Below are 23,703 nucleotides of genomic sequence, written 5' to 3' on the forward strand. Positions count from 1 at the left end.
TGTTGATGCAGAAAGCTCAAACGATGGCTGCTGAGTGTTTTTACGGATGTGCATCAAAGGAGGTTGTTAACTTTCATGTCCTGTGAGATTCAGGCAGAGAGCGACATTCAGCGGGATCTTTCTTCTTGTTGAGGTAAGCAGGTAATTTTTGATATGAGTAAATGAACTCACTCAATAAGTAAAAACTTTTATATTTTTAAGAGAGATATAAAACACTCCTGACAGAACTCTGACAGAACAAAATTCAGGAGTTTCAAAACAAAACTTGTGCAATAAAATTGCAAATGCATGTATGAATTTTCTCTAAACTGAATGCATGGTAAACCCAAGCAAGACAATACACACCTGCATGCACATGCAAACATTCACAGTGTGTGATGAAGCAAGCATACATGATGTTGCCATGCAAACAGTAAGTGTAAGTGAGCGTACAACATCAGGCGATCAGATCACTTCCTTCTCTAAACAAACAGCCTCAAATAGACATGAAACTCCAAGGCCCTGGATCTTTTCACACCGTTGAGTCTAAACACATACATAGGAACAGAAGGCAGAGCACTGGTGGACTCAAGGGGGGAAAGGAGGAGTATTGTCCCCCAGCAGCTCTTATGTCCTGTGAAAGTGCTCTTTTCCATGCCATTATGGTCGATAAACATGATAAAGTACACTCTTTGGTGCCCTCAGGATGTAGCCTCTTAGCGGAGAAATGTTATGACAAAGTGCCTTCTTTGGTGCCCTTTAAGTGGACAAAATTTGACAAAGTGCCAACTTTGAGTCCTCTAAATGGACACATTTTGACAATGACCTCTCTTTGGTGCCCACTTAGTGGACAATTTTTAATAAAGTGCCATCTAAGTGGACAAATATTGACCAAGTGCCTTCTCATGTAGCCTCTTAGTGGACAAGTGTCATGACAAAGTGCCCTCCTTGGTGCACTACAAGTGGACAGAATTTGACAAAGTGCCGACTTGGGTGCCCACTAAGTGGACCAAACTTGACAAAGCGCCCTCTTTGGTGTCCTTTTAGTGGACACATTTTTAAATGGTGCCTTCTTATTGGACAAATTTATGATAAAGTGCCCTGTTTTGTTAACTCTTTGTGGACAAATTTATGATAAAATACCCTCTAAATGGACAAATTATACAACATTATCTCTTTAGTGCCCTTAAAGAGAACCGATTTACAAAAAGTGCCCTCTTTAGTGCCCATTAAATGGACAAACTCTGACAAAGTGCCCATTTTGGTGCCCATGAAGTAGACAAATTCTGACAAAGTGCCCTCTTTCAGTCCCCTAAATGGGTACATTTTGACAAATGGCCCTCTTCGGTGCCCTCTGAGTGGAATAGAGACAAAATTTGACAAAGAGCCCTCTTAGGTTCCCTATTTGTGGATAGATTTTGACAAAGTGCCATCTTAGTCACCACAACTTTTAAAAAAGTGTCTGTTTTTGGTTCCCTCTCTGTGAACAGATTTTGACATGGTGCCCTCTTATTGGATAAATATAAAAAAACTGTGCTCTGTGGTGAACTCCTTGTGGACAGATTTCAACAAAGTGTCTGCCTTGGTGCCTTTTTAATGGACAACTTTTGACAAAGTGCCCTTTATGGGACAAGTCCAATAGTAGAGAACTAAATAAAGTGCTGTAAGTTCTTGGTATTAAGTTGATTTCCACTAACAATCTCCTTTGTGTATTTTTGTAAAATATAGGCTAAATGTTTTAGTTGCTAATAATTTCTCATCTGTTTTATTACGGTGGTATATGTTTAACTATGTTGTGAAAGCATTTAATCTTAATCAGGGTTTCTCAGTATTTTACCATAAATGTATGACAACTTTTGTGTGCTGGTATCCCATCACAGTAGGTGCTTTTATTATTATTTGCCCCCGCCCCTCAAACATCCTGAGTCCTCCACTGAGGCTGAGGATGACAAAGCACAAAATAAAGCAGAGAAAGAGTCCATATGAGGGAAATGTATTTATGACTTCATTCACATGTATCTCTCTAGAATAGACAGAAAATGCTCTTGTCTGTGGAAAATAAAGGAAGAGATTCATAAGAATCCTCAGACTAACATATGGAGTAACCTTTGTGGCCTTCCGGGACTTGGGGGGGGTGGCGGTGGGGTTACGCGGGGGGGTCTAACGCTCCAAGGACCGTAGGCACGCTAGGGAGAGGTGAGCTGTCACCCCCCATTATGATCACTGCCTGCGCTCAGAAAGGGGGAGGGGAAGGAGGAGAGCAGGCTAAAAAAAAAAAAAGAAATACTGGTTCTTCGCTAACCGCCATCTAGAGCCATCCTCAGGCCTCAGAACCCTCAGTCTACAACTGCCTCCTGGGAAACACTTGCACGCAAGTCCGCCTCATCCCTAGCTAGCGGTACAGCATAATGTGAGTGTGGTGGAGGGGTTGGGAGGGCTAAGGGAGGGGAGGGGTTTCTGTGGGTGTAGTCGGGCTGTGTAAGCAGAATGTATGGATTTTGCGTAACAAAAGGACAACTGTGCATGTTTTCTTACTTGCCTCTGAGTGAAGGGATGAACTGATATGCACTTTGGTGGGATTAATGAAGGGAAGTGATGCAGAGGGGAAAAAAGCATCTCAAAGTCAAAATGAGGGTGAGGAAAAGATGAAGAGCATTTCAGGGCTTTATGTTATGAAAGAAAATCTGACTGATGAATATTTTATACTTTTAAATCACAACAAAGTCCAGGACTGCAGAGAAACTACACCAAATACTGGCCTGTCAGCCGGAGCACCATGTAAGAGATATGACATGTTTTAGCTAATTATTTGACACATAACATGCTGCATTATTATATGCCAGTGGATAAGGAGCTTGCCTCAGATTTGACCTTTTGCTGCCTTTTGTGCGAGTCTGGGTGAGCACTGCTTAGGCGCATTCTGTTCCCCAGATCCCACTCCTAACACCCCTGTCACTCATCATCACTCATCATTGTTAGGGACAAAAGGAAAGTTTGGTTAAGCCACACACTGGAGTATTCTCCCACACACTGCCTCCCCCCACCTTCACACATTAACGTATGTGTGTTAGGTGGCTCACACACACATTGACAAAGAAAACAGTTCTATTTTTGCAGCATAAACACAAGACCACTGATTCACGCAGGCACCATTATTCATTGACGGGGTCGCAAACCTTTCGATAAGGCGCCATCACCTTGCCCTCTAACTTGCCTTTTGAAGTGCTGGCTTGTCCTTCCAGTGGCCCTCTGACTGATCTGCTGAGTGTAATTAAAGTCTATTGAGGGCTCTATATGTGTCCTAACTATCCTCCATCATCTGGCCGGGGTCTTTCAATAGCCACCTGTGAACCCTGAAGGACGGGGACACTTGCCCTCATAAAATTCATGAGCCCTGCTACATTCAGAAGCCAGCCAACTTCTCTCAATGGCTGACACCACTTTAAACAACTCTGTGTTGACTGTTGGGTGAATCCTTTTTAAATACGACCATATTCACAGTAGCAGGGGTTAAGTAGCTCCCATGATTAGCTGAAACAAATGCCTTTATGGTGTGCCTGGAGATAAAGAGAAAGAAAAGAGGATCAAGACAACCAATTTGTTTTTGTCAAGCCAGGACTCATTGGAGGATTGCTGACAGAGAAAGTATTTAGAAAAAGGATAAGTAAACCACTGATCCCACTTCTTGAAACCTACTTTTTGTGATGCAACCAGATGAACAAAGTAACACTTATTCTGTTGTGTTGAGTTTATAGGTGATGAACTCCTAACAATAACACTGTTTCTCTAACATTTTTTCCACCTTTAATTCAACTTAACTGCATACTAGCAAAGCCAACCACACTATGATGTGTAGGGAAACTGGTGTTATCCCCAAAGGGTTGAAAAAGGCAAAAATGATATCTTTATTTAAAACAGGTCACCAATGCAATGTTACAAACTACCATCCTATATCTATTTTACCATGTTTTTTTTAAATTGTTGAAAAGTTAATGTGCAATAGAATTGTAACTCATTTATAAGAGAATAGCATGATATTTGAACATCAGTGTTGATTAAGACGGACGAATTTACCTAGGGCCCTTTTACAGCTAATAGACAAAATATAGGCAGCTCTTATGGATAATAGATATGCATTTAGCATATTTTTAAATTTGTCTTCAGCATTTTACATGGTCAAGCATACAATTTTGTCTGCCAAATTATAATACTACTATAGTTTTCAAGGTGACACACATATGTGGTTAACCAGTTTTATGTATGAACAGTATTTACCACAGAGTACCACAAGGATCTGTGTTAGGATCTTTATTATTTCTTACTTAAATAAATGATTTTCCTTTAGCTTGTAATTGCTTTTCTCCTGTTTTGTTTGCTGGTTATCCCAACATGATTTTATCACACAGTGACTTATATACCCTAGTAAATGATGCACATGAGGAAAAAGTTGCAAAATAGTTTAAACTTAATAAGCTCTTGTTAGATATCAAAAAGTCAAATTTCATTATATTTGCAGGAAGGGGCAGGAGTTATGATAACGCTAATGCCAGAGTGTCAATCAAGGGAAACCAAATTTCTCAAGTATCAAATTTAAAATTTTCAGTTATCCTAGTGGAGGCAAGGAAAGTTTATTTGTATAGCACATTGCAGCAACAAGGCAGTTCAAAGCGCTTCACACAAGATATCAAAAACACAATGACAAAAGTAAAAAAAAACCCCACAGAAACATTTAAGAAATAGAAAAACGATTAAAACAGCCAATAAAACCCCCAAAATACAAAAACAAAGATCACAACGTGATGTCTGTGGTGGATCTCTCGTTTCCTTATTGCCACTTGACCCCATCTCAACTCAGTGGTTCAGGACTCGTGAGGTTTAATTTTTCTCTTGAAACATCAGACAACAGACATTTGTTTCTCTTCCCAAGAAATGAAAGCCTTATTGCGTGTTAATGTTAATACTTTGCCCTAATAATGACAATGGATAACTGCCGAAACTTAATTCATAACAGAATTTCAGCGTTAACACTCCGCCTTGTCTAAGATTAGTGGATAACTGCCTTACTAACGATGTTCAGGAATGAAAGAAACACAGGGACATCAAGGCTTAGCGATTAAATTAAAAGTTACAGTACAGAGATGGAGTTAAATTAGAAAGTTTATAAAGTGTTTTAGCTCAGACCTGATGTTTTCTGGGAGTTTGTTCCAATATAAGGAGCAGAGAAACTGAATGCTGCTTCTCCATGTTTGGTTCAAACTCTGGGAATACAGAGCAGACCTGAGCGCTGTGCGTGGTTTGGACTGTATTAGAAGGTCTCTGATGTATTTTGGGCTTAAACCATTCAGAGCTTTATAAGTTAACAGAAGTATTTTAAAGTCTGTTCTCTGAGAGACAGGGAACCATTGTAAAGACCTCAAAACAGGACTGATATGGTCCACTTTTTTTGGTCTAAGTGAGGACTTGGGCAGCAGCTTTTTGAATCAGCTGCAGCTGTCTGATTGACTTTTAGGCAGACCAGTAAAGATACTGTAACAGTAGCCAACTCCACTGAAGATAAATGCATGGACAAGTTTATCATGGTCCTGCTGGGACATTAGTCCTTTATTCCTAGAAATATTCTTGAGGTGATAAGCTGATTTTGTAATTGTTTTTTGTTGTTTTTAAAAATTTAGGTCTGTATCCATGACAACACCCAGATTTCTGGCCTGGTCAGCAGTTTTTAATGGCAATAACTGGAGCTGCACGCTGACTTTTTGACATTCTTCCAAAAACAACATCAGTTTCTTCTCTGTTTAACTGAAAAAAGTCATGGCACATCTGCTTGTTAATTTCTTTCATGCTTTTACCCAGTGCTTGTATCTGGGGATACTGATATGTAGAGCTGTGTCTTCTGCATAGTTATGGCAGTTTATTCTGTTGTTTTCTATGATCCGAGCAAGTGTAAGCATGTAGATGTTAAACAGAAGAGGACCAAGGATAGAGTCTTGGGGCGACCCCACATGCAGTTTTTGTCTGCTCAGGTTTAAGGTACCTATTAACACAAGATAGTCTCTGTCCTCTAAGGTGGCTGCAAACAATTCTAATACTGTGCCATAGAGCCCCATCCATGTTTCTAGTCATTTGAGTAATATATTGTGGTCAACTGTGTCTAATGTAGCATTGAGACCCAATAACTGAAGTTCTGCCATGATCTGTGTTTAAGTGGATGTCATTGAACACTTTGACCAGTGCTGTGATGTTGTCCAAAAAAAAAAAAACCTGAGTGGAGGACGTCAAAGCAGCTGTTAACTGTTAAAAAATGTAACTGTTGAAATCATAGACCGTGAAAAGAATTGGATAAAGCCTGTTTGATTACATTAGGTGGACTCAAACAGTTTTTGAAGCCAATCCACGGCGGCTTCCATACTGAAATCGTTGTCTCAAACGAACTTTGGAACAACCTAACGGCAGACAAGAGCCCGCCCACTGAGCACGACTTCCTGTCAGATTAGCTATCACTAAGCCTTCTGGTGGTAGCGTCAACCTATCAAGCTATCTGTCAGTCAAATTAGACGGCCCAATCAGTGCACAGTGAGGTTTTGCCTTAATATAATCAAAATGATTGTGGTACAAAAAAATTCACCCATTCCAGATGTTTGTAATTCAACTGATGTGTAGCTGATGACAAGATCTTAACATTAATGATCCAAACTGAATAAAACATAACTTTTTTAAGGGTTTGATTATAGTGTCCATGTGGCAATTACTGATATGACAGAACTAATATTTTACACAAGAGAAAAAGATTTAAGGGACAGTGGTAGGCAAACATTTTATACTAGTATCTGGTTGTCTTTATTTTTTTTAACATTATGTGTGGATTCAACTCAAATTTTGATTGAGTTTTTAATCAAAATGCTAACATGTGCTAACAGGTGTGAAGTCCACCTGTTTTCCATGCTTCAAGACTGGCTTATTATGAGAAAAACATCATTAAAAAGAACAAGCAGATCCACAGAGAAATACGTCCACACTCTCCTCATCCTGACCCCCCAGGACACTGAGCGGTGAGAGTGTGGGAAAGTTATTTTTAGGACCCAAGCAGAGAGCCTTCCTGAGTTTGATGCTCCTGCTCCGGATCAACATTCCACCTTTGAACCAATCCGACCGTGGAGCTGTTTGTGCCCGTGATGGCAATTTTAACTTTCTCTGTGGACCAGCAGCAGGGAGGGGACTTTTCATTTAGCCTCTTTAGATTAAGAGCCACACCAGCCAAAACTATTGAGCTACTATTTAGTCTCAGTGATAGTGTTATCAGCAATGCATCAGGATTAAAGTTCAGGATTATTGAGCCTAAAGTTTTTGTAAGTCATGAAAACTACAATTTAACGAAAACAAATACATTAGAGCCAATAAGAATGAACATTTTTGTGTAAAGTCAAACTTAAAAAATGTTACTAAATGTCTTTAAAGACATCTATCAGGAACTTTAATTTTGTTTATAAAAGCAGTACCTATGGTATCCTTAAGGTCCTCATTTGGCAAGCATGGCTGTGTTTTGGGAAGCATATAAAAAACAGGAAAGCAAATGTAGTGAGGAGTTAATGTTTCTATTTGGGGCTAAAAATGATAAGTAACACTCTGTAACTTATTTTAGTTACATGCAAACAAGTTTGGCCTTACATTTGTTTTCAATTTCCAGGTTATATGAAAAAGCCAAATTTACCCCACCAGTTTTATTTAGACTTCCTCCTGTCTGGCCTCCTGAACAACTTTCATCAAGAGGTCCGAGTGAGCAGATTTGTTAACACAGCAGAAAATATTCAGTAAGTTCATCTAGAGTGAGTGGGCATTGATGGGGACATTTACAACATGTGACTGCTGAGTGAGTTTGATCTTCATGCATGTAATGAAGCCTCTTTGTTCACTGTTTTGCTTGCTGGTATGTTCCTTTCCATTCTTTAGCTGATACTGTAAACATGTTAAATTGAAAATAGTATTGATGTAGAAAGACAAAAACTGTCAACACAGCTTTGCCAGCAATTTTGGATTTGCTGTTAATTACATACGTCATGCCCTGTCTATCAAGATCCCCTCCCTTTCTGACAGCAAAAATCTCCTGTTGTGAGGGTCATGTGTGAAAGACAATCTCACTCTACAGCTAACAGATTCAGCTGCTCTATGATAAAATAATTTGTTAATAAAGTTACAGGCGTGTTTAAGGCTTGCTGATTTAATTTTAAGTTGTGATTAATCCCAGAATTTCCACAGATAATCATCCTTTTTTTACATTTTGAAATTTCTCCTATGACACTTTCAAGCACTTTCTGGGGATTCGGAGGTGCTCCCAGGCCAGATGAAATATACAAAATAACCCCTCCAGTGAGACCTGGGTCTACCCCGAGGTCTCCTCCCAGTTAGACGTGCCCAGCAGACCACCACAGAAAGGTGTCCAGGAGGCATCCTAATCAAATGCCCGAATCACCTTAGCAGGCTCCTTTTGACATGAAAGAGCAGTGGCTCTACTCTGACATTCCATCCGAATGTCCGAGCTCCTCACCCTATTTCTAAGGCTGAGCCCAGCCATCCTTCTGAAGATCTCATTTCAACTTACGATCTCATTCTTTTGGCCATTATCCAAAGATCATGATCATAGGTGAGGGCTGGAATGAAGATCAACTTTTATATTGAGAGCTTTGCCTTCTGGCTCAGTTCCCTCTCCACTACAACGGTCTGGTACAATGTCTGCAGTACCTCCAATGCCGCACCAATCTGCCTGTCAATCTCAGGGTCCATTCTACCCTCACTTGTGAACAAGACCCCAAGACACTTGAAGTCCTTCGCTTGAAGCAAGGACCTACTCCGCATCCAGATGGAACAATCCATTTTCCTGGCAGAGAACCATAGACTTAGACTCGGACATGCTGACCATCATCCTGACTGCTTTGCACTCAGCGAGGTAACCACATCATCTACAAAAAAGAGGAGTTGAAATTCTGATGTCCCCAAACCTGAAACCCTCCCTCTCTGACTGTGCCATGAAAATCCCAAACAACATCAGAGACAAGGGGGCAACCCTAGCAGAAGTTAACGCACACCGGGAACGTGTCTGACTTTGGGCTGGATCTGAACACAACTCTCATACAGGGTCATACAGGGACCTGATGGTTTGTGGCTGAGGACCCCAGGACCCCATATTCCCCATGATCCCTCGATTGTAAGCCTGCTGAAAACCCTTACCTTTAAATTAGATCTCCTTATTATAATTAGCCAAGGGACAAATATACCTTGGTAGAAAAACCGTGTAGAGATACATGAAATGACATCAGCCAGTTGTCTCAAAGTCATGTCCACAGAAACCTCCATGGACTTTATACAAGCAAGTGGTCGATGTATTTACTGGATGGAATTTACGTATAATCAAGATCTAGGAGAAGGAAGAGAGGGAATCAAAGATAAAATGCCAACTATGGTTGACTCCTGTTTTTGCCAGTACAACATATTTCCTCAGCCAATTCACAGCTTTTTCATGTCCCTGCTGATCCTTCTTTTTATCTAAGAAAACACTTTAATTAGGGGTGTAAAGGTACATGTATTCATACCATACCAATTCGGTACGTGCCTCTCGATTCTGTACAGACGTGTACCAAACGGATACATGTTGAACAAAGCTCACATACAGACAGAAAACCAGAAAACGACTCCTGTCAGACTGTCCTGGCAACCACACAACCCCAGCAAACGCCAGCAACAGCCTGAATATTCCAAGATAAAAGTGTCCTGTTTAGGAACACTTTGTTTCCCAGTAAAAAACAACAGTGAACAAAGACAACAACAGTAGTGCTGACATTATTCAGCAGGTGCGTTGCTGACAGCACGTCGTCCAGCGGACCAATCAAAGCATTTGAAAAGGCACCACTCACACAAGAACGTCACTGTAACGAGGAAGAACAACAAAGTCTTACCAGCCGGTTATGAATTTCCAAGGATTTAAGATTTTTTTATTATAACAATGGTGCTCTGGCTCAATCAAATTATTTCTACCTTCAACTGTCAGCCTTGGAGGAGGGGGAGAGGGGACTCCATCATGTCTGCAGCTGCGTCATAGATAAAGTTATCCTCAGACTACACACAGCTCTAACCTCTTTATCCACCAAGATGGGGTGTGAAAAGTTCTCCCAAACTTTGTAGTAGGTCCCATTGGTTAAAAAAGCAATCCAGTGCTGAAGTCCATGTTGAAATTGGCAGGATAGACACTAATAAGCATACCTAACATGCTAACGCACGTTTGTATGATGATGCGTTCAAGTTGGCTGGGAAATTTTAGTTTTTAAAGAATGGGTATAAATATGTCAATATATCTAACAAAATAACCTAGTAATTCAAAAATGTAATGATTTATTAATATTTTTAATCATCGAAGAACTTTTGGAAGGAGGTTGCTGCATTATTAATAATTTAAATGTAATTTATTCAGCCTATTTATTTTAATACAATTTAATTTTTTAAAATTAAAAATTAAATTTTATTTATTCACTTCAATTACTGTACTGAAAACATACCAAACCGTGACTTCAACACCAAGGTACGTACTGAACCGAAATTTTTCTGTACTGTTACACCCCTAATTTTAATAAGTTGTAAGTAAAAAGGCCCTCTGCTCTGTGCAAAGACAGACATTATGAATAACAGCACAGAAAAAGTAACTCTTAACAATGTGGTTTGCTTGGTTCCACTATCAAGAGACAGTTTCTTAGCTATTTCATCTCTTTTGGCAAGTTAAAACACTTTATAGTAACTATCCAGCCATATTATTTTGATAACTGGGTCATATCTTAATAGTTTCTATTGAAATATGTGTCCAAGTATTAGCTTAACAAAATCAAGAGGAAGAAAGAAAATGGTACATTTTAAGTTACGCTTAAATAGGTAAGGAAACAGTTGAGAGTTTCTGCACAGGATCTAAAGTGAGCACAGCTAGTATTCTTTGAAAAAGCTCATGAGACTTGTACAAAAGTGCAAGGACCTGAGGCAAAATTGGACATTATTTTCTTAAGCCTTGTAGATAACAATAAAATAAAGCAGAAGACAAGGATACAGTGAAGACTCGGTTTATAAGCTCCAGGGGGCCTATGGTTCCCCAGTCACTACCATTATGCTAATGGTGAACCCTTTGAACACTTACACAGACCCTATAGTACCACAAGACCCCATGGATGTTGGGTGGAATGCGAGTTATAGCCTCTTCTCTCACTCTAATGGGAGCTGAAGACAACAAGGGCTACTTTAATCAGGTCTGAGTCCAATGTGGCCCGTCTCGTCTGATGGGGGCTGAGTGGTGCATGGACCATGTTAAGGGTTCACTGCTCACTGATGAAACAGCTTCACTTCCAGGGCGAGTTCAGGCGGACCACAGTCTTACTCAGTGTGGCAGGAGGAGCACATATGCCCTGTTTTGTTTGCTTTTAATGCTTCCTGTTTGCAAGAAACATTTCGGCATTGTGTTGATATGGTATAGAGGGCAGCATAGTTGGCAAAGTCCCAGATATTCTTTTGCTAAGCTTTGACCTGACTTCGGCAAATATACTTTTTCTCCTGAGGCATTTGATGAAAACAAAACTCAAAAAATTGTTTTAGCCACTGTTGTTAATAGATGGACTCTTCCTTTATGTCAAACCCAAATCAATTAAAGAGGGGCAAAGACTAAGCAATTTCCTTAAGATATTTTTTTATTGAAAATGTTTAAGAAATCCAAAGAAACAATAAATCACTCCAACAACCACCCCACCAAAACAAAACATGTTCACACCCCCCAACCTACCCAAGACTACGCAGAGTCCTTACAAGCAAGGCCTTTTCAAACACACATGCACATTTGCAGAATAGATAAAATCCCTGTTAAATAATTGATGCAAATCTGATGTATGTTGTGAATATTGTTCTGCTGAGGGGTCCGATCGCGTGCCACTGGCTGGCCTGCACCAGGCTCTTTCTTTCTCTCTCTTTCTCTTACACGCACAAACCATAAGCACACCTCATTCCAAAATGCGACAGAGGCCGGTGTGCGCCGAGGGAGGAAGTATAAATTATTCAATTTGAATATTATTGCAAAGGTCCATTCCCATCTGATTGTGATTCCCAAGGCAGACGTAGGATTCACAGGCAGCTGTGTGGGGAACCTAAGATTTTTTTGTAAGTTTCTAATAGGTTCAGGACATCCAGTAAGCCTGTTGTTTGTATTTAGTTAACTCTCAGACCGTGTATAGCCATTGTGATCTGCTAATGGAAGTAAATATTAAATGACCCAGTTCAGTTCCCTCTCCATGTTAGTTCTTTTTAACATTGCCTGTTCTCTGATCTTTAGTACCAACCATTATTCCAGACATGGGGAAGCAGATATACGACCAGGCATGCAATACAAAAACACAGATAAACAAATACACAAACAAGCCCCGAGGACTGGCTCTCTGTCTAACCCATTCTGCTTTCTACAATTCTTTCTTTCCCTCCTTTTTTATTTCTCTCTCAATAAGACGGTTTGGTGCCTCTGAGGAAAAGCCCTCATTTTAATTAGACCTGACCTGAGAATCACTTAACTGCTCCTCTCTGCTCATGCCTCCCCCCTCCTCTCCAAGGCTTCGCTCTGTTCCTCACATAGGTCCATTAACACCCTTCCCTCGGCACCCACAGGCTTCAACAGGGGGCAGACACTGGCGATGTCTTAAAGACGTTTTGAGGACATGCCAAGAAACATTAACCTACTCTCCACACCTCCCTCGGACTCTTTCAGTTCGGCTTCCTTTTCTCCTTAAGTTGTCATCTCCTCGGTCCCATTATCATCTCCAAGCCCTTTTGCTGCCCCCTCTTTCTTTCCTCTTCACTCAGCTTAAAAATTTAGTCCAAGTTCATTCAATTTGGGATGGAAGTTCACTGGACAACACAAGATGCATGACTGCAGAAGTGGCTGTGTCAAAACGGGGGTGAGCTGTGTCAGGTACCAGGAGGGTGACGAAATATGATCTAGAAAGTTCCATTTGGGAGGACTATCCTTACTTTCAAGGCATGTAAAACTCTGGAGCTCCGAAGAGCAGATGGTAATCCAAGGAGGGAGATTTTAGAACAATATTTGCAATGTTATAGTGGCAATTAGTGGTTATTTCATTACAATTATAATGTACTATGAACATGTTTCTTAACAGATGATGAATGCTGTGTCAATGTTACATTTCCAGAAAACCTGTCAAATTTTAAAGAGACCTCCCAAGACACAAAAGATAATGTCAGGACAGTATACATGAAGATTTGTTTACCTTAGTATACTGAAAATTAGAACAGGACAGGACAAGAAAAGACATAAAAAGAAACGCTAAAGGACTATGAGACATTACTGTCTCTCTATCAGACATCAATGTCTGCATTTAAGTGAGATGACAAAGGGACTTAATAGGTTGTATTTGCTGACCAGTAAATAAAACAGGCAGTGGGGGCAGAGGCTGTGACAGAAGGTAGAGCGGAGACACTGGCGGTGCCACTTCAACACAAACCAAATCCTGCATCTTTGTGTTGAGTTGTAGATTTGTTGAATCTTTGTTTCCCTCTCTCTACATAAATACCCAACTAGGATTCAGCATTATAACTTTTTGATACCGCCAAACCTTCCCCAAATTTTACCAGGGTTTATGGTATAACAGCTCAAAAACAACGCATTACAAACATTTACCATGCCTGTGCAAGCACAATCAACAGAGCAGGTGCTTCGCAACATTGTGAAAACAACATTGATTTCAGGGGTGCTGGAGTGATTTAAAGTTGAAGCATTGCTTTTAAAACTTCACATGTAAAAAGAGTCAAATAATCTTCTGCACTGTTCTTAAAAGCTCCAATGCACTCTTTTTTCCACAAATCGTTCAGGGGAAATATAAGAAATTATAATCCATAACTATTACCATGCAGTATCAAAGAATGTGAGATAATTTTTTGTGTGCTTCTGTGGGCCTTGGCAAGCCCTGTCCTGCTGCAAGTTTACTTTATGGGATGTTTATAAAGTTACAGACAACTTTAGAGCCTAAAATAACCAACAGGCTCCAAACTTCACCTAAATATCAGAAGAAAGGGTTTAACATGAGTTTAAATGATTTTAGAAGGTTTTGATGGTTCAATTAAGCTTGATGTTGCTGCTGCATGCAGCACCTGTGGTTATTAAAAGCTTAAACTTAAAAATTTATCATCATTTATCTACACACAGAAAGAAGAAGTGAAGTGTTTTTAAACTCAGTTTCCGTGGGATACGGTATTACTGTATTACCACCCATTCTTATTCCTCACCACTGCACGTTCCTCTCTCTCTAATACTTCTGCTGTATCCCTTTAAGAATTTGATAAGATGAGTGGTCACTGGCCAAAAGATCAACCATCTGACTGGAAGGTGTAATCCTTAGTTTTATTTTTCTTTATTTTGAGAGCAACTTCTTCACTGTAACTTTCTATATTAAAAGTAATGTTCAATGCCCAGTGGTTTTAGCATTTGAGCTGGTGAACATAAAAAGCTGCTGGGCGAGTAGCAAATATAACTTAATTTGTAATAATTAATTGTGTACTGCGCTGACCAGACGATTGTGTTGGGTGTGGACTCCAGGAAGAATAGCAATGGCTCTAGCCAAAGCTAATGGAGATCCAAATAAATGAAATGAAATGAAGTCAATCAAATCAATCAATCTAGGGCTGAACAATTTGCAGAAATAATCTAATTGCGATTATTTTTCCCAGTATTGCGATTACTCTCGTCATACATTTAACCATTTTATTGCAAAATGTATATGCTGTTTTAGTTGGCAGAGAAAGAAGCTCCCTGGGTTAGTTAAGCAGCATGCTTTGACTTTCCAGGGAATGCATGACTAAAAACCCCTGTTTGTATAGATACATATATGAGAATGTATTTTGAAAACAATGTAATTACTCAGAAGCAATTAATACATAGTAGCATGAATCTAGGAGGGAGCAACAAGCTTTAGGCATTAAAGGAGGAGGCTAGGGTGGAGGAGGTGAAGCTTTGCCAGCAGCAGCGTGATGCATCAGCATTAATGCAAGCAGGGATTAGGGAGCAGCACGCCATATTTAAATGGACAGCTGTGCTGAAAGAAAGAGCTGTGATTGGCTGTGGGAGCTGGGAGGCAATAATTGGTGTCGGCTGGCTATCAGCCAATCGCAGCTGGGGGTATGACTTCCATGAACTAATGCTAAGCCTCATCAATATTAGATAGAATATAATGGGGCAGAACAATTTAAAGAATATATCTAATTGCAATTATTTTTGCTCATATTGCAAATTTGATATCAGTTGCTTTATTGAATGGGAATTACTGTTTTTATGTAACTCGTTTTAATTAAGAAAAAAGTGCATAAGACATGAAAAGAACATTTTTTGTAAACCATTCTAAAAAAATAACACTTGAATGTGTATAACACTTGAATGTGTATAAAATCTCTGCTGCTGCAAAAAATGAATGCATTAAACTGGTATTTTGATATATTTCAAATTAAAGCAATATTGCAACATTTAGGATTTTTAGATTACAGCATGCCATATTGCACTTTAATCTCATTTGCAATTAATTGCACAGCCCTGTATTTGTTTGTATAATGCCAATTCCTTACCAAAGTTATCTTGAGACACTACAAAGAGGGCAGATCTAGCCCATACCCTCTGTTGTGGCATAACAGAGCAGTGTAAATCATTAATACTATAATAAAGACTAATAAGACTAATGGTGAAGTCTCTTTAAACTAGAGCTGTGACGATTCAGAAAGACAGTTAACAAGTTAGTAGAGAGGAGGCCTATATACATATGCTGTACTGCTTAATGCTCTGGTCACTCGATCGATTTCTGGTCTCTGTGTTGCTTGGTGCATGTCTTATCCCACTCTCTCTCTATATATCTCCTGTCTTGCTTTAGCTGTCCCATCTGAATGAAGGCAAAAGGCCCCAAATAATCTTTAAAATTATCAGTATTAAAAAAATCTCTGGTTGTTTATCCTTGCTCTGTGTTAAAGCAAATATAATTAAGTCTTCAGAAAGAACAGATGTTGTCCATTTGTTTTTCTGTCTCTGCTGCTGGTCTGATCTAAACTTACACATCAGAAACTGTGATTTACTTTCATAATCAATATGGCATTCAGTAAACCAGTTATTCTGAATGTGGGCTCAGGACTTAAACCACATTTTATCCTGCTTTCTGCCAAATCATTTTAGCACTCTCACATATGAAACTGCCCCCAACACACACACAAAACCATGAAGTTCTCAAACTCAAGGTTTCCTTAAAGCAAACACCTGTTAAGAGACTACACAGCCACTCACAAGACAGGGCTCATCAGCGCAGAGACACCTCCAAACAACCTTTCTAAGAGGAGACTAATTTGACACAAATCCCTGTCTTATACTGTATTTGACCCGCTGACCTGCCTCTGGCACCCCTGTACCCCACAGGCACATTGCCTGTCAGTTTAAAGGGTCAAACAAAGGTAAGCAGAATGTAATTGCGTACATCTGCATTCTTCAGCGCTTCAACCTCAAAGCATCTTGCATTGTAAAACTGTTGACAGAAGCCTGTGTCGCTTGATATGAGTGAGCGAGAAAATTCTTACAAATATTTGGTGTTACATATGTGCATGTGTGAGTTACAGGATAAGAATGCTTGTATTGCGTGAATGTCAATATCTCTACGTGTGGGAGTGTGCGATGTTTGTGCATGTGTCTATGAGTATGTGTTAATCTCGTCTAAACACCTAACACTCCTCTACCTGCTCAGACAGGGCCATGGGTTAATTCTGGCTTCAGGCGTCGTGGCTATTAACTGCTCATCAACCGAAGCTTGAACTCTCCAAGATGTCAACAGTTACCGTGGCAACCTTATCACAGAACCAACAGAACCTTGATGATGGTGCTGAGGGAGGAGCTGGGAATTAATGCACATCTTTCTTCAATTAAGAAAATTCAATTACCATAAACAACTGAACTCTGGAAGATGAGGAGAAAAATGCTTTTCCGCATTCCTTAAGTGCTAGGTGATCCTAGCGTGAGTCAAACAACAGTTAAGAAATTTATTACCAGCGTGACTTTGTGCACGGTTTGGGTGACGTGTAGCAGCCTGACCCAACTGGTGAGGAGTTAGCGCTGTCAATCAACTGTCTTTCGACGCCAAGGATCACAAATTAATCCAGATAGATGATACTCAGTGCGTGGCAAGATGCACTGCATTTTAAATATTGAAATGCAGTCAAAAGTTTAAATAAGTGCATGACAGCAGGAGAAATGCTCCATTACTACCATGATACTGTGAGCACCACCACCGAGTAAGAGAAAGCTGTATTATGTGGCCCGGGGCAGAGGAGTCCTGTAGCTTGAGTAAATGAGGTGATTAGCAGGGATGGTGTGAGCTGTCACACTTCAGACACGGCTCTTAGAATCCAATCAACATCTCATATGTCAATCAGCGGCCCACCGGGGCAGCTGGCCAACAGGTCAAACACAGTAAACAATGGGCCATGTAGTCAGAGCACAACGGTAGTCCTGCATCATTCTCAGGTACAGTTTTTTATGTATGAATGCCTATGTAGGGATGGACAGAGCGCCAACATGCACTCGCCCATCATGACATCTAATGTGGTGTGCAAATTAATAACAGCCAATCAATGTGCCAGAGAACACAACAGGAGAAAGTAATTCAGTGTAACATGACTAATCTGTGTTTTGATTGATTTGATGCATGACTGCTGATATGATACAATGTTCTCTGGGAAATTCCCTGACGCATAAAAATGTGTCATGACGAAAGACAGTGATTGACATTTCATATTATGTACTCTCTTATCTTATCAAGGCATTTTAGAATTTGACACACTCTTTATTTAATGGTATGTGCATGAGGGCAATGCAAGGGTATGGTTGCCATACAACAAAACACAAATAAAGCTCCTTAAATGAGGAAGGCAGACAAAGCTTTGTTGGCTTTTAAAATGTGCTGCTGGGCCCCACAGAGCCACAGAGATGCTGTAGGCCTCGGCCCCCTGGCCTGCCCAATACAGAGGCCTAATTAAAAGACCACTGAGGATAACCACCTTGACTTTTACGGACCTAATAAATCTATACTGGAGTGGCCCATTCAGGGGGTCAGAGGAAGGAGGGGGAGTGTGCGAATACAGACAGGGTGAGAAGGATGGTGTAGGCTGGCAGAAAATAAGAAAGGGTTGACCGCAGGATGCAGAGAGAGGGTTTCCTCCCCCTCACCTCCTGCCTGAGACAATAGGTCTCACTAAGAGCCAAGGACCAGAGGGTGTGATAAGGTAATGATAATGTAATGAGGACCAATCAAGAGCCTGAGCTAAGAGGAGGGCCCCTTAATTTGTCTCTAGAGTGGTAGTTCAGTGACAGATTGATTGCTCTGTGTGAGAGTCATATTGTGACACATGCAAAATGGATTTGTCTTTGACAGGAAGAGAAAGAGAATGAGGAAGAGAAATCATACATCAAAATGAACAGAGAAATGGAAAGCCATGAAGCCCCTTTCTGTGTATGCTTCATACATACAATTCAACTCTAAAACAGTCAAACTAATAAAAAGATTTTAAACCATAATGCTACATCTAAAACAATAAAACATTTTCTCCTCTTTTTCACCATTAGACCTCAGAAGAGAAGGCCCTTTAGATGGACTCACAGAAAAAAAAACTAGATTTTAGTGGCACTGAGCACCTCAATTAACACATTTTGATTAGACATAGTCTCATAATTTATGGTAATATGATCATTAATCTATCAAAACAGGTGCTAAATAAATTGTGTTTGGCTTGGCTTGAGAGGCTGCTTTGTTGGTATAGCATATGACTTGCAATGACAAGTGCCCACAGTGGGGTGAAAACAAGAGTACGCATGCCCAAAGCCTTTGGCGCAGAGAATAGATGGCACAAATTTAGTGCCAAGTGGGACTGATTGCCTGTTGGCCCATTGCTATTTGATTGGTTATTTGCTCTTGTTATCACTTGTTAGTTTTTTTTAAACAACTCTATATCTTAAACTAAAAAAATTGACTGCTTTTTGAAGAAAAGAAGACATTTCAGTGCCCATAATTTGTGGGATGTGTGGTTTCCGGACTATTTAGATTGGAGTGTGTAACTGCTAACTTGTTAAAAGAGGTGGTCTGCTGCAGAGTGAGTTTGTCTTACTCAGTATCAAGAAGAATGCAGTTTGTCAGAACTGGAGGACATATGCAGGGCATACGCAGCAAACCAAATAGGAAAAATAAACTATCAGTGAAGCACACAGGCTCCCAAACGACTTATGGACCCAAACTATCTACAGCTTTTAAAATCCCTGTTTGTGCATGCACCAAAAGGTGGATCTTGTGTTCAATATTCTGCAAAAACAAGTAATTGGTGCAACCAGAGTCAGATGTTTACCTGACATGCCAGATAGTTTGTATCCCATTGCATGGGATATATTCACATTTGTCTGGGGAACCTCCCATACAAAGCATTTGGGAAGGCCAGGACTTTTAAAAAAAAGTCTTGAAAGGTGATTGGATGAACCTTCTGTCCGTCAAATTCATCACATGTAATTCAGAGCAACAAGAAAAAAATCAGGTAGTAGGCATGTTCAGCTGTTCAACTGGTGGTAACCTGAGCTCCACAGACAGGCACTGTTGCAGGCTATGAATGGCAGAGCTGCTGTTGGATAAAACTCATGCCAAGGCTGGTAGGTAGATGTGCAAAAACATCTCCCCTACCAAGTTTTTAGTGCTGTTCATTGGTCTTTATTTAGTAAGAAATTTAGGCTAGTTCTGATAAAACTGCTGCAATACTATAGCTACATCTGAGCTAAACACTACAATGGTGGCAGCCGTTGCTATCAGCTTCCAGTACAATGAAACTCTGACTATCACCTTGTTTTCTTCAAATGACACTGGTTGGTAAGGTCCGTTTTCATATGATGGTACTGCCTGATGACAGAAATTGAATGTGGCCAATCCATCTGATTAGCAAGGTTAGTCAGCTGTGGTAGGTTTAGCCAAACAGAAATGGTAGAAGACAGTATATCTGAAGATTTTGCAGAGAACTGGGAGAAATGATAATGATAACAGCAAGTATGATATGTAAGTGCAGGAGTGAATATACCAATTAGCTATTAAATGTGGAGTGATATGATTAACTTCAAAATTGATAAACTTTAAATCCTGGCTTGTATGTGTTAAAAGTAGCAGCTATATCACTTTTTAAACTCTGAAGTTCCACGTACTCCTTAAGGTCAATCCTGAACAAAGTGAGATAAGGTTGTTGTCTTCTTCCTCCATTTCTCGGGAGTTCCTGACAGTCATTAACTTAGGACTTAACAGTGACCTACAAGACAAAGTTAGCAGCCTATCTTGTGCTAAGCTTGTTCCCCTTGGCAGCTGCTGAAGCCAAAACTTTTTGAAGTAGTGTAGTTGATTTATTCTGTCTGCTGTGTATGAAGAGGAACTTGCCCATCCATCCTACCAGAAAGGTAATAAATCTTTTATCTTGTCATGGGAAAATGTAAACTCACAACTTTAACCCTCAATATCAAAATGTTTTCTTTTTTTTTAAGTTTATCTATTATTTTTGTTGCCTCTAAACATTGCACCGGACTAAGTGTGATAGCAGCAGTGTGTAATCAATAATTTCACCTTTGATTTTAACACCCAATGAGAGACTAGAGAAGAAAAGTAAACACAAGCTGACAGAGCTTGACTAACAGAAAAAGACTTCAAATTACCATCAGCAGTTAGCATTAATAGTTCTGTGAACTAAAGTATTTTTGATTAATAACTGCATTCTATCTATTTTTTTAATTCTCTTACTTTTAGGCATGAAAGGTGAGTTACAAAAACTATATTAAAGAAACAGAAGTGGGGCAACCACACAGAACAAAAAACCTTAATTTAAGACAGCTTTAATAATATAACAAGAGGATTAAACCAGTGAACACTATATTTTGTTAATCCTGAGCAAACTAGACAACATACCTCAATAGTGAACTGCTTTCTCTTCAGCTTAAATGCCAGGTCCTTATGGTCGGGGAGTTTGCTCGCTAGGCAGTTCAGGTGAGGTATTTGCCGTACATGTAGCAGGCCTGTATAAAACAGACAAAGAAGATGAAAAATTAATGGACATCACAGTGACTGAAAACTACCATAAAAATAAAAGCAAGGTATTATTTTAATTTCCTAAAGTATATGTTTAATGTTGAATTTATCAAAGAGTGTGGGGAAGAAGTGTGCTTTCTCATTAAGTGTTAAATCTGTCTGCAACAGGACATTTCATAGCTGATTAAGTCTTCAGGGCAAATTTTTCTCTGTCATGATTAAACATAAAGAATCAGTCTGAATATATTATCTACCCATAAAGACCCCTGAAAAAATCAGAGGGCCCAATGGTGATCTACTACTTAGTTATTTACAAAATGACTGTTCATAAGTATACGAGTACATAAGTATATAAGCAAATCAAACTTGATATCTTTCCTTTTACCTTCTGTCATTTTCTAAAAGCCTAACTAGGGACAGGAGATGGAAACTAGCAAATGCTATAACCTCTATATGTGAAACATCACTTACTTTTAGCTTGTTTGTAACAGACTGAAGTTGCACTATGTAATTTGTGTTGTCACTATCAAATACATTTAATAAAAAATTCCCATTCCTTTATAAAACCACCACAGCAGCCATAATTAATGCATTTGTCATGGAACAAACAAACAAGCAATAACAAAAGTGACACAGCTCACCTGATCAAACTATTCCATCTAAAACTGACCTGCTGCATCAGAAAGAGTTCCCATAAATCTAAATCCAGCCACATATTTAGTCCAGAAACATGTTTAAATCTATAAAGATCCATGGACTGGTTTTGTATAATTTCCAATTTTCAAAATACTCCACTGTATTTGCTGAATCTCTTTTTTTCAAGAAATCATTAGCTATGATACAGAGGGAAAATGCCAGCCAACCTTGACCCTTTCAGGAGTTTGAAAACGCTTGGTCTTTGTAAAATTCTCATTTTCTGTTCCATTGTTATCAGCTTTGAATTTGAACGAGCTAAGGCTTCATGCTTTGATTCAGTTCAGTTGATTCAGAGTTTTCAAGCCAACACCTCCCAACTACAGTCATCTACAGGCCTCTGTTTCACTGTACAAATTCAGACAGGAAAAAATATGTCTGTTGTATTACCCAATATCAGTAGCAGCTACAGTTAGTCTGAAAGTAAGGACAGAAACTTCAGTGTTACTTTTCTATAGACACCTTGTTTGTGCAGGTACTCAAAATGGTTCAAACTCAGCTACAGGGTTTTCAGGGTTAAACCAATATAATCATACTAAACACAACTGTTTTGAAGGAGCATTGTGCTTTCAGTCTGCGCACTGTAGTATTTTTTTCTGGCTAATTTGTGAAAAATATTTGCAAATGTGTGCCTGTATTAATTTCAAACTTAATAGGAAATTTCTATCTGAATGCTGCAATATCCATTTTTTTTCAATTTGAATGATCTCTTTGCTGAAGGGGGGCAAATTCCTCTTATGAATATACACAAATACTGTGCAGAGAGCTCTATCAAATTTTTATCATTTACATAGTTAAAGTAAGTTTACCAACTTATTGAGTGAAAGGAATAAAAACGGTTCATGCGTTAACTAGTCAGTTTTGTTTTAACATCCAATTTCCCAAAGCATTATAATTACACTAATCTTGGATCACAGAAACTACAACTGTGGTGGTCAATGCATCATTTTAAGTACAAGAGAACTACCAAAGAAATAATGTGTCAGCGCTTCAATAACTGCATTCCTACTATCCCTGTTTCTTCCCTGCAGGCTGTAGCATGTGTGCACTGTAGAGAATATTTGCCAATTAAAGGACACATTGGACCAACAGTGACCAAAATAAGATTTACAAGTAAGAGACCCCTGCAGAGGATACAAGGATGCTAACAAGTACTCTCTCTTTCCTGTCACTACAAAGTTACATTTTCATAAAACTAGAAAAGTACGGTAGAAGTGGGCTGGTATAAATGAGCGTGAGAGAGAAAAGACGAGATCGAGGGAGTAATGGAGAAAGGGAGACAGACAGAGTAAGTGGGGGATGGTGGGTTCTCTCCTCTGTGCACTTGGGTGATTTCCCCTCGCCTGATTTGCAGTGACAGGCTTCCCAGCATGCTTTGAGCAGCCCTGAACTGCTGCCGCAAACACGTACGCACGCGCATACGCACGCACTCTCACACTCGTACCAGATGCGTTTGCACTCATGAACACACTTCAAAACAATCATGCACATAAATGTATTTCATAATCCAACCAGAATTTCTCTGGCTGGTTAAACAGAGGGCAAATATATTCTTGAAAGAGAAATTCAAATAATATTAATTGCAAATTTCAAAAACAACATTTCTGAAATACAAAACTACAAAATAAAAAAAATATGAAATTCAACACTCATATGCTGAATATGCTTCCTGGTTTTACAATGCAGACGAATGTGATAAGTATGAGCTGTGTGTTCTAAATAAAACATGGTGTTGGATGAAACCAAAATCTAATACTGAATGTTTTTACTCCTCATCCCTTCATCTGTCACAACCAGGACTGTCTGACTGGAAAAGGGGGGAATGAGAGAAAAAGCACAAGAGTGAGTGGGAGAGTTGGAGAGGCATGGCTAAAAATACCCCACTCACTTAAAC

General features: G+C 39.5%; 1 protein-coding gene across 2 annotated transcripts in view; it reads right to left on the minus strand.

Moving 5' to 3' along the window:
• The window catches only part of elp4 (elongator acetyltransferase complex subunit 4), a 92,592-nt gene that overhangs the window by 36,441 nt on the left and 32,448 nt on the right, over positions 1-23,703 (minus strand). For both annotated transcript variants that reach the window (XM_041791687.1, XM_041791679.1), the window contains exon 9: positions 20,997-21,103. In XM_041791687.1, the coding sequence (XP_041647621.1) occupies positions 20,997-21,103 (107 nt within the window). The remainder of the gene's footprint in view (positions 1-20,996; positions 21,104-23,703) is intronic.

Source organism: Cheilinus undulatus, linkage group 1 (genome assembly GCF_018320785.1).
Source record: "Cheilinus undulatus linkage group 1, ASM1832078v1, whole genome shotgun sequence".
In the NCBI taxonomy this organism is placed as follows: Eukaryota; Metazoa; Chordata; class Actinopteri; order Labriformes; family Labridae; genus Cheilinus; species Cheilinus undulatus.